This window comes from Coenobita brevimanus, chromosome 80 (genome assembly GCF_032717465.1).
Source record: "Coenobita brevimanus isolate Jiangsu-jjx chromosome 80, ASM3271746v2, whole genome shotgun sequence".
Classification (NCBI taxonomy): Eukaryota; Metazoa; Arthropoda; class Malacostraca; order Decapoda; family Coenobitidae; genus Coenobita; species Coenobita brevimanus.
In genome coordinates this window covers 18563704-18574895 of record NC_137033.1, presented here as the reverse complement: position 1 = coordinate 18574895, position 11192 = coordinate 18563704, and the positions used below count along the sequence as shown (strand labels likewise).

The 11192-nt window shown below is 43.6% G+C and overlaps 1 protein-coding gene across 1 annotated transcript in view; it reads left to right on the top strand.

The window, feature by feature from the left end:
• Positions 1-11192, top strand: part of LOC145409290 (uncharacterized) — a 155068-nt gene that overhangs the window by 77057 nt on the left and 66819 nt on the right. Inside the window, exons 7-9 of the mRNA XM_080279768.1 lie at positions 3947-4070; positions 4290-4621; positions 7840-8057. Of these exons, the coding sequence (XP_080135894.1) occupies positions 3947-4070; positions 4290-4621; positions 7840-8057 (674 nt within the window). The remainder of the gene's footprint in view (positions 1-3946; positions 4071-4289; positions 4622-7839; positions 8058-11192) is intronic.

Genomic DNA, 11192 nt, shown 5'->3' with positions numbered 1-11192 from the left:
ATCACCTAAACCTTGAAAAAAATATATATACATAAAAAAGTCGACTGAAGCTTACAAGGTTATTTTCACTAGGACTGTGGTAGCTGGAGCCGTATTAAAAACTCATATTTAAAGCTTTACATTAAGATTTTATCTCACCGCACCCTCAGTAAAAAAAAAAAAAAATAGTGTGGACGATGATGATTATTATTAAAATGACGATGATGATGATGATGATGATGATGATGATGATGTTATGACTGCCTGGATGATAACTTTGATGATGATGATGATGATGTTATGACTGCCTGGATGATAACTTTGATGATGATGATGATGATGATGTTATGACTGCCTGGATGATAACTTTGATGATGATGATGATGATGATGATGTTATGACTGCCTGGATGATAACTTTGATGATGATGATGATGATGTTATGACTGCCTGGATGATAACTTTGATGATGATGATGATGATGATGATGTTATGACTGCCTGGATGATAACTTTGATGATGATGATGATGATGATGATGATGATGTTAAAACTCCCTATCAATGCGTTTTTCTCCATTCATACGGGCACCAAACACTCAACACTAAACCAGAATGCCATGTTGATTCAGTCCTCGCAAAAATTTACTCTCTCTCAATTTACAGGAGAAACATATATCCATAACTGTTAACAATTATCCAAGATCGTTTTTGTGTATTTTTTTCCCTATTTTGTATGGTATCGGTGTAATATATAGAATGATAGATAGATGGATATAGAAATACAAAGAAAGATAGACAGATGGATAATTTCGGTACACTATTCACTCTTATCTTAGTCTTCATTTTTCTTTTTCTTTTTTGCTGGGAAAGTGACGACAAACGCGTACACAAATGATCTCATACGTAACCCGGACTTAGGAGAGTTTGTAAATACGGATCCTGTTATTTTTCTCGTGTCTTATGAGGAGCTGCTTTGATGCCGCAGGAAAGTATGCTGAGAGGTTCCTTGGAAAATCTGAAATCCTGGAGGTAAAAAAAATAATGAAAAAGAAAAAGTGGATATTACCTGCGGATGCCGACACAAACATGGAGATGCGATTAAGCTGCTTCAGTCCGAGTACACTTTTTATTTGTATCTCCTCTCTCTCTCTCTCTCTCTCTCTCTCTCTCAAGGTGTACGATTAGAACAGAACTTAAACTTTCATTATCCGATGTTTACCGAACTTGGAGGAAGGGTTGAGGGTTAGCTAAGGAGTGATTTGAACTGAGAACGATAGGTCAAAGGTCAAGGTCACAGGGTAAGGTCAACTCGACAGTCTTGATCGATTTGGACCAGAAAGAATGAAATTAAATACCATCCTCTGACCTAAGGGATTAAGTTATATCCAAGGACGCATTGTCTTAGCCTTTTCTTACTACCTCTAAACGATTTTCTTACCTGAGAAGAAATCAAAGTAGTGACCTAGTGGCAGTAGTAGTAATAGTAGTAGTAGTAGTAGTAGTATTTATAGGAGGTAAATAGGGGAGCGATAGTCAAACACAGAGAGCTTCATAAAATTACCAGACAGCAGCAAGAAAAAAATAAAAATGACTTCCCCAGCAGACCGGATAAAGCCTCCCAGTTATAAAAAAGCAATGTGTGTGTGTGTGTGTGTGTGTGTGTGTGTGTGTGTGTGTGTGTGTGTGTGTGTGTGTGTGTGTGTGTGTGTGTGTGCGGGGAGAGGGGGGAGGGATTTAGGAGTTATGAGCCAGATTAAACTCACTTCAGACTAACAGATGGACGCCCACAGCATGCCAGATAGGCAAAAGTTGCGCATTCGTGTGTGTGTGTGTGTGTGTGTGTGTGTGTGTGTGTGTGTGTGTGTGTGTGTGTGTGTGTGTGTGTGTGTGTGTGTGTGTGTGTGTGTGTGTGTGTGTGACGAAAATTTGTAAGAGGAATATGAGACTGGGCGTGTGGGTGGATGAGAAATGTCCACCGCAAATAATGTATCACAATCAGTTTTTTTGCGATTTCTGATTGTGGTCTCTCTCTCTCTCTCTCTCTCTCTCTCTCTCTCTCTCTCTCTCTCTCTCTCTCTCTCTCTCTCTCTCTCTCTCTCTCTTCCTGTTGCAGCTGAGTATTCCGTCAGTGATTCCTTCCCACTGGTTTTCACTCTCATTATTCCATTTTTCACCACCCTGGGCCACGTTCTGCTCAAAAATATCACCCTACTAGGTTTTGGCTGTAATATAAAAAATTGTTGCCTTTTTTTTTTAGTTTTCTCGTGAATGTATGCCTCTGTTGCCCTATTACGTGTGTTTTTTTTAATTGTTTCATAATGCATTGTTTTTATTTTAATGACCTTGGTACAAAACGAAAATAGGAGAGTGGAGGCTGCAAGAGAATTTTTTGAAGGTGTGTCTGACGTGTGAAACGTTTGTACGGCATGAGAATGAAAAATCACGGGTAAAACTAGTGGATATGGGACGTTTGATATGTTTGGGGAGTGCATAGAGTGGACTTGTTCAGAAATAATGCGAGTCGTGAGGGATGTGGAGGAAGTCTTTTGATGACACGGTAGAAGAGATTGTGCCTAGATGGTATGGGCACTGGGAAAGAATGGATGTAAATAAGGTGATGAAATGAGTGTATGTGAGTCTGAAGAGAGAGGAGGCGTGGTAGGGGAAGGAGGATCGATATGGTAAATGGGTGTGTGTGAGAAAGTGACATATGAAGTGTGAAAGTGAAGCAAGATAAGGAAGAGGATGAGGCTGGGGAACTGACAGAATATTAAGTTGACTGGATAAGTAACGTCAAGGGGAGTATATCACAAGGGTTTGGCACTCCTTTTTAATGTAATAATCGACTCATTTTCTCTGGAAGGCATACGTGAAACTCATCAATAGCAAAATTATCTCCCAAAACTTGCATATAAATGGCTTGGTCTGTGAGGTACAAACAGAATTCCGGGGATTTAAAGTATGTGTGAATGAGTGTTTGGCCCATTTCTCTAGCCATGCTGTAAATAGTTCTCCCACTATCGCATATGCTCTCTTCTAAATTTCTTGATTATTGCCTCACTCCATCCTCAAGTGGAAAAAAGGCCATGATGATGATTTTGATGATGATGATGATGATGATGATGATGATGGTGATGATGAGGAGGAGGACGAGGAGGAGGAGGAGGAGGAGGAGGAGGAGGAGGAGGAAGTGTAGGAAAAACATTTCGACGAAACTTTCTCATTTAACTTGGCCTATGACGTAAGAGAAAATGAGAAGGTCTTTCATATCTACCTGTGCTAGACACGACTGATGAAGAGTACTCTCACCGCCATTAATCATAACCAAGAAACTTTCAACTCCTAAATCCCACGCTATCCGAAACTTAAAAAAAAAAAATATGCAAGAATAATTATAACTGGAAAATGAACACAGCACCCGGATTTGCTCTTCTACTCCTCTAATTCAGTGGAGGGAGATTCTAGCCTGTAGTGTGTGTCTATTTCTAACCCACTGATGCACTCCGGAACAGGTGTAATGTCACGTATGTCCCACTGATGTTCTTCCTTGTAACCTTTATATACCCTGTGTGTATATGACCAGCAGGTAATGGATGTAATCTCTCGTATGCTTGTAATGCCTTGTTTTTGTTCAGTATATGTTTTGTTTTTGTTCAGTGCATATTTTCATACGTGTGTGTGTGTGTGTGTGTGTGTGTGTGTGTGTGTGTGTGTGTGTGTGTGTGTGTGTGTGTGTGTGTGTGTGTGTGTGTGTGTGTGTGTGTGTGTGTGTGTGTGTGTGTGTGTGTGTGTGTGTGTGTGTGTGTGTGTGTGTGTGTGTGTGTGTGTGTGTGTGTGTGTGTGTGTGTGTGTGTGTGTGTGTGTGTGTGTGTGTGTGTGTGTGCATATCCTACCTCTCCCTATCCTGATACGAAATAAGACGATGATGATATAACCTCTCTCTTTCCCCTCTTTTCCCCTCCCTCAGACCCGCCATACTGCTCCGGATCGCCACGACAACACCTGGTCGTGGCCGCCAACACCTCCGTGACACTCACCTGCCACATGGAAGCCGTACCCCGTTCCCTCAACTTCACCTGGAGGATCAGCAGGCCCGTACCCATCCCCCCAAACGACCACCATCCCCCACCCCACACCAGCTCATCCCACTCCCCCTTCCTCCCCCACTTGGCTATGGATGGAGGTGGGGGTATGAGGGGAGACAGGGATAGGATTATGGGTGTCGAGGAAGGTGTGGATAGGAGTGTAGGTGGTGGGAGAGGTGTAGGTTTAGGTATATCAGACTCAAACAACTACCTAGCCTCTCACAGACAATCACATGACCCCTGGGATAGTGACCTCAACTCGGGGCCCTCCTGGCGACATCAAGGGGTCAACCTGGGTCACCTTACTCGTCGGGAGGCTAATAAGGGAGACTCCACGGCCTCGGAGGAGTGGCAGGCGCCGTGGAGGGAGGCGTGGAAGCAGGTGGAAGGGGGAGGTGAGGGTGTGGAGAGGGAGGTGACAGGGAGACGTCACCCTTCCACCCCCAGCACCTCCACCCTGACCCTGACCCCCTCCGCCTCTCGCCTGGTAGGGTGTTTCGCCAGGAACACGGCAGGGCACACTAGGGTACCCTGCTACTACACCCTGGCAGTAGTTGGTAAGTTAACACCCTCACCCTGCCTCACCCTCACAAGTACTCAATTCACACTGCTTCATACTTTGCCTCATATACCATCTCACTATCCCGTGCACCTGTTTCATACTCTGCTCCATCCTGCCTGATATATTACCTTGTACTCTGCGTCACCCTGCCTGACACATTACCTCATACTTTGCCTCACCCTGCCTGACATTATCTCATACTTTGCTCTACCCTGCCTGACATATCACCTCATACTCTGCTTCACTATGCCTCACTCATCATGTTTCACTCTACCTCATACTCTGCTTCAGCCTGCCTCATCTTCCCTATATATTGCGTCATACTCTCCTTCAGATACAGCCTCACTCTGCCTCATTCATCCTTCCTCATACTCGTATCACACTCTTCTTCATTCCTACTTATATTCAGCCTCATCTACTGCATCACCCTGCCTCACATTCTCTCTCTCTCTCACTCTCTCTCTCTCTCTCTCTCTCTCTCTCTCTCTCTCTCTCTCTCTCTCTCTCTCTCTCACGCACACACAACTACTATACCCATTTTTTCACCCGAACACACTCGTCAACACCGTAAGCCCATTATATATTACCAGCCAACCGGGAGTAAAAAAAAGAAAAAAAAAGAGAGAGAGAGAAAGCCCCAACCATTTTGTAGTGTGAAAGCGGAGGAATTATTTATCAGACAATCGTGGAAAAAAAAAAGTATATAATTCTGAAATTCGTATAACGCGGCCGATAAAAAAAAAATAAATTCCATTACCGCGATTTCCTGGGAAGCTGGATACCCTTTATCGCGCTAATGAAATATATGAGATTCAATACCCAATGCCTTCTGGGATTTAGTCGGGATTAGGAATTAACGGTGTTGGATAATTTAAGTTTCTGTACGGGAGGCTGGGTGGGTGGGTGTGGGTGTGGGGGTGAGAGGGTATGCGAGGGTTTGGGTGGGTGTCGGGGTAGGGGATGTCCGTGTGTGTGTGTGTGTGTGTGTGTGTGTGTGTGTGTGTGTGTGTGTGTGTGTGTGTGTGACAGACGGACAGACAGAGGCAGACAGAGACAGAGTTGTTCATACGAGTGTATAAGTGTGCATGGAGAAAATATAGCGATACACAGGGTCAGGAAAATATCGGTGTTGCAAGAGGACATGGAGAGGAATATAAGCAAGGAATGTCCGGGAATGGCGGGTGAGGATCGGATTAGAGAGAGATTGCACCAGGGAGGAGATGTGGTGGGGAAGGTGTATGGAGAGTCTGCTGCTGGGATGGAGGGAGGAGGATTTGGATGAGAGAGAGAGAGAGAGAGAGAGAGAGAGAGAGAGGAGTTTTATAGAAGAGAAGGGGGTACCGGTAATGCCGAGATTCTCCATGAGATGAATGTAATCTTCCGGAGGTAACTTAAATAGAATGAAGGACTTAAACACAGAACTGAATCATTTGTAGGGTTTAAAGAAATGTGAGAGAAATTTCGTTTTGCGCACGCACACACACACACACACACACACACACACACACACACACACACACACACACACACCGCAAAAGGTATGCACGTGTGTATACCTGAAAGATGCTTGTGATGGATAGGCAGCTTGTGTGGTGGGTATTGGGTGTCCGCCAGACAGAAAAATGTTTTCTGGACAGCACATCGCGACATGCATGGCAGACTGAGGACAGCTGTCAGAGAGGCTGGGGGGGAGCTGAATTGTGAAATAATGCTGGATGTGGGAGTATGAGCCATGTTTTATGTGGTGTTGGAAGCTTCATAACGCCTCCTCCTTAGTAACTTATTCTGCTCATCACATCGTGCATCACAAACTGAGGAGAGCTGTCACAAAACATGGTAGTGAAATGGGTGTATGTGTTAAATGTGGAACTATGATAAAGCTTCTGGAACTGTATTAGACTTCTAAGTATTATTATTACACCCGAGAGCAAGGACTCGAGGGGGTTATGTTTTTTGTCTCGTTTATCTTTTGGTCTGTTAGAAAGATTATGGAAAGGCAACTGGATACAACATATTTGGCATAATGACTGAGGTCCATCCGAGGAAGAGGTGATTAATTTTTGCCGAAGGTCATGGGTCAAGGTCAAGGTCAATTCTGTTTTTATCTAATTTTGACTAGACTTGGTGGAAAGTTTGAGGAATGAAAAAGGTGAAGTGGTGCAGTTCTGAGGACAACTGGTAGGAAATAGAGGTCACCAGGCAAGGTCAATGGTTCAGTTCTTTAACCCAAATAATTTTGATTCGATTTAGATCATACTTGGTGGAAACGTTTACAATTAGCCGAGTATGAAATAATTCTAATATCAGAACTACAGGTCAGAGGTCAAGGTTATAGGGTATGGTAAACCTAACCACAATAGATCCAATTTCAATCAAACTTGGTGGATGAGCTATGGGTCAGGTGAGAAAGAGTTTATTTGATTCTGAAAGCACTCATTCACTGTCAAGGAAGCAGGGCAGGGTCAAAGAATCAGCCACACGATCGATGGGCACCTGTCATGTCCGAGCATACCTCTAATCAACTTCGAAAAATGGTGATGAATTACTCGTACGCTACGAACAGTATATAAGAAACAGGAAAAGAGCTTCAAATCAATAAGTTCAAGCAGATATTTCCTAACATTTTTCTCATGACCATAACTCAAAGCCACAGGTGTTTACAGACACCTGACTGTTTCACCTTGTCTGCTGCACGTGATAGTCTTCCCAGTAAAATTCATCGACAACACATCGCACCATGCATGACAGTTTGAGGGCAGCTGTCAAGGGTGGTGGTGGTGGTGAGCTGCATGAAAATGATAGTGGCTTTGAAATTGTGGGTTGCATTCCAGGTGACACAGGGAGCTTCGAAACCCCTCTTCCTTAGTGGTTTACTCCATCCATTACACCGTGCCTGACAGTTTAAGGACAGCTGTCAGGGAGGGTGGTGGTGGGACAGATGAAATAACGATGGACGCTGGGTTACATGAAAGCCAGTGAAATTTTAGTGGATGGATGTCTGTTGCATCACTGTGCATCTATTCGTGGGAGAAAGGGTTGGAATGATGATGATGATGATAATGATGATGATGATGATGATGATTCTTGTCTGCCTCACCATTCACTAACTCTTCTCTCTCTCTCTCTCGATAATGATGATGGTGATGATAGAGGTGATAACGATACCATTTCTTCACTCCATCACTCACTCTTTCCTCCCTTTCCCCTCCCCAGAACCACCCAAGCCCCTCACCAGCTGCAACGTGACCTTCCTAGACGCCACAAGGATGGAGGTGAAGTGTGAGGACCCCGCCCACGCCCACCCACGCACCCACACCCACGCCTCCACCCACGCCCACCCCGGCAAGGAGGCGGGAGGGCAAGTCGAACATTCACCCAGTCTGAGCTTCGTGAGATCACCCAAAGCCAGCAGTAGTAAAGCAAACATGGAGGTGAGGGAGAGATAGATAAATAGAATGGTAGACAGATAGATAGATGGACAGAGAGACAGATAGATAGATAAATAGATAGACAGATAGATAGATGGAGAGAGATAGACAGGGGGGACATCATAGATTCAAAACGACACCAGGAAAGCGAGAGTTAGATTTAGTGGTGAAAAAAGTTGCAAAATTGCTTAAATGAATTGAGACAGACAGACAGACAGACAGACAGAGACAGCAGGAGAGAGAGAGATTAAAATACTGGAGGAGGGCAGAGTACGGATTATAGTAAGAAAGTAACAAAGGAGAATGAGAAAGTGAGAGAGCAGGGATTTAATAAAGCCAGAGGGAGGAGGGTAAAGCCGCAGAGTCAACAAGATTCAACTCTGTCTCTTACTTAGATAAACACAGCTTACATCTTACTCTCTCACATTCTCTCACTTTCACACAGCTTACTCTCTCACATTCTCTCACTTTCACACAGCTTACTCTCTCACATACATTTCACACATCGTTCTCTCTCAGATTATCTCACACAAACATACACACACACACACACACACACACACACACACACACACACACACACACACACACACACACACTCGTTTTCTTTAGGCAATCTCATAAATACTATTAAGACCCCAACTTTCTCATACTTTACTCACTGAAACTCCTGCAGCTCGCTCTCTCTCTCTCTCTCTCTCTCTCTCTCTCTCTCTCTCTCTCTCTCTCTCTCTCTCTCTCTCTCTCTCTCTCTCTCTCTCTCTCTCTCTCTCTCTCTCTCGTCCTTCTCACTACTCCTCTCTTTCTCTCCCTTCCCTCACACCAATCTTCTCCCTCCCACACTCCCTCTCCCTCCCTCTCACCTCCCCAAACTTGCTTCAACTCCTCCATCACGCCTGGTAAAGCACCACACACACACACACACACACATACACACACACACACACACACACACACACACACACACACACACACACACACACACACACACACACACACACACACACACACACACAGAAACAGAAAAAGAAAGAATGAAAAAAGGAAGAAAGACAAACAGAAACAGGTAAAGAAGTAGTGTGTGTGTGTGTGTGTGTGTGTGTGTGTGTGTGTGTGTGTGTGTGTGTGTGTGTGTGTGTGTGTGTGTGTGTGTGTGTGTGTGTGTGTGTGTGTGTGTGTGTGTGTGTGTGTGTGTGTGTGTGTGTGTGTCCACAAATTTGCATAGTAGTGGACTTAAACACAAGAAGGTAAGGAGCTGCAAGTACACCAAACACAAACAGTAGGTGTAATCAGCCGAATAAATCGCCTAGGAAGAGGTGCCACGTAATTCCCAAATCTACCCCTAAAATAAACTCGACATTAACCAAATAAAAATATAAATTCAAGAAAAATTAAAGTCCCCCACTTTTTTTTTTCAAGCAATACTTTCAGCAGTTTTTCATTCAGTATTTCGTTTTTCTTCTTTTTTTTTTTTTTGACACTGCCCTAAACTACATGAAATCTGGAGCACAGCAAGAAAAATATATACAGTTCCCCCCTTGTTTGAAGAAGCTGTTTCATCATTTTTCGCCCAGTATTTCACTTTCTTTGCGTATTTTTTCGATTCTCTTTTCTTTACATTAAAAAATATGTGAACGCATAGAAAAGGAAGAGGAGGGAGATGAGGGAAGAAAAGTGGACATCAAAGGTGAAAGAAGGAGGCCATCGAAAAAGACAGTGGTGAAAAAGGGACAGTATGATAAATGAAAACGAAAGAAAAAGATGGGACAAACAGAGAAAGGAGTGAAAAAATATATATATATATAAAAATGGGGAAAAGAAGGATAAAAAACACGACAGAGAAAACGCCAAAAAAAAGAGAAAGTTAAAGAGAACAAGAAAAGAGCACTGTGAAAAGGGAAAAGGAGAAAGCAACGGAGGAGGGAAATAGAAAGGGAGGGGAGGAAACTAACCTACTTTGTGCCTTCCCCCCCCCCTCCCACCGCCTGACAAAGTTTGGTAGTTTGGATGTGAACAAGTTAAATTAGCATACGACTTATGCTGGGTCAACTTAGGTTACTTTAGCGAGGTAAGTTTGATTTGGTTAAATTTGTGTGCCATGCTAAGTTTGGGTAAATTAGGCTGTGTTAGGTTAAGGAAGGTTAGGATTTCATATCAGGTTAGGTTAGGTTAGGTTAGGTTAGTTTCAGTTAGGTTAAGGTAGGTTAGGTTAGGTTAGGCTTTCTTGGGTTAAGTAAGTGAAGTTAGGTTAGGTTAGGTTAGGTTAGTTTAAGCTAAGTTAGGTAAGGTTAAGTTGTGAAAAGTTAGATTTCTATTTCTTGTTAATTAAGGTAAGATATAGTGCCGTGCTTGATTGTGCATTTTTAGATTAGTTTATGTTATCGTTGACGTCACTGAAATATTCTTGCCTTTTACTGATTTTTATTTTCAGTTTAAACGAGACTATTTCGAACTGGAGATGTCATATATAGCCTTCGTTAACCCTTTTCGTTAGCCCCCTTCGTTCCTCTTCGTTAACCCCCTTCGTTAGCCCCCTTCGTTAGTCCCTTCGCTACTAGAACTCCTTTTTAAGATGAATATGAGTCTTGTATGCTAATAATGAGGATTTAATCAGAGAAGACGTAGTGAAAGTGTTGAGATGAGGTGTGTGTGTGTGTGTGTGTGTGTGTGTGTGTGTGTGTGTGTGTGTGTGTGTGTGTGTGTGTGTGTGTGTGTGTGTGTGTGTGTGTGTGTGTGTGTGTGTGTGTGTGTGTGTGTGTGTGAACTGAGGTAATACAGGGGGAAGGACGAAACTGACTTGGCCTTGAAGTTATGTTAATTAGCACTGACACGAGAGAGAGAGAGAGAGAGAGAGAGAGAGAGAGAGAGAGAGAGAGGGGCGGGGGAGAGAGAGGGGGGGGGAGAAGGAGAGAGACTGGAGAGTTTTGACAATAGCCGTGAATAAAAGAAAGGGTGAGAGGAGAGAGTGTTGGGCCCTGAAGGGGATTGCACTGTTCAGGAGGGTACAAAACTGGATATATGGCCAGCGATGGAACAACACAGAAAGCTTATGTTTTTTCTCTAATATTTCTGATTCCGCAGAGCCTGACCCCAAAGATGCGTAGGTCTATAAGCAGTCTCTCTTAGGGTGGGATCTGT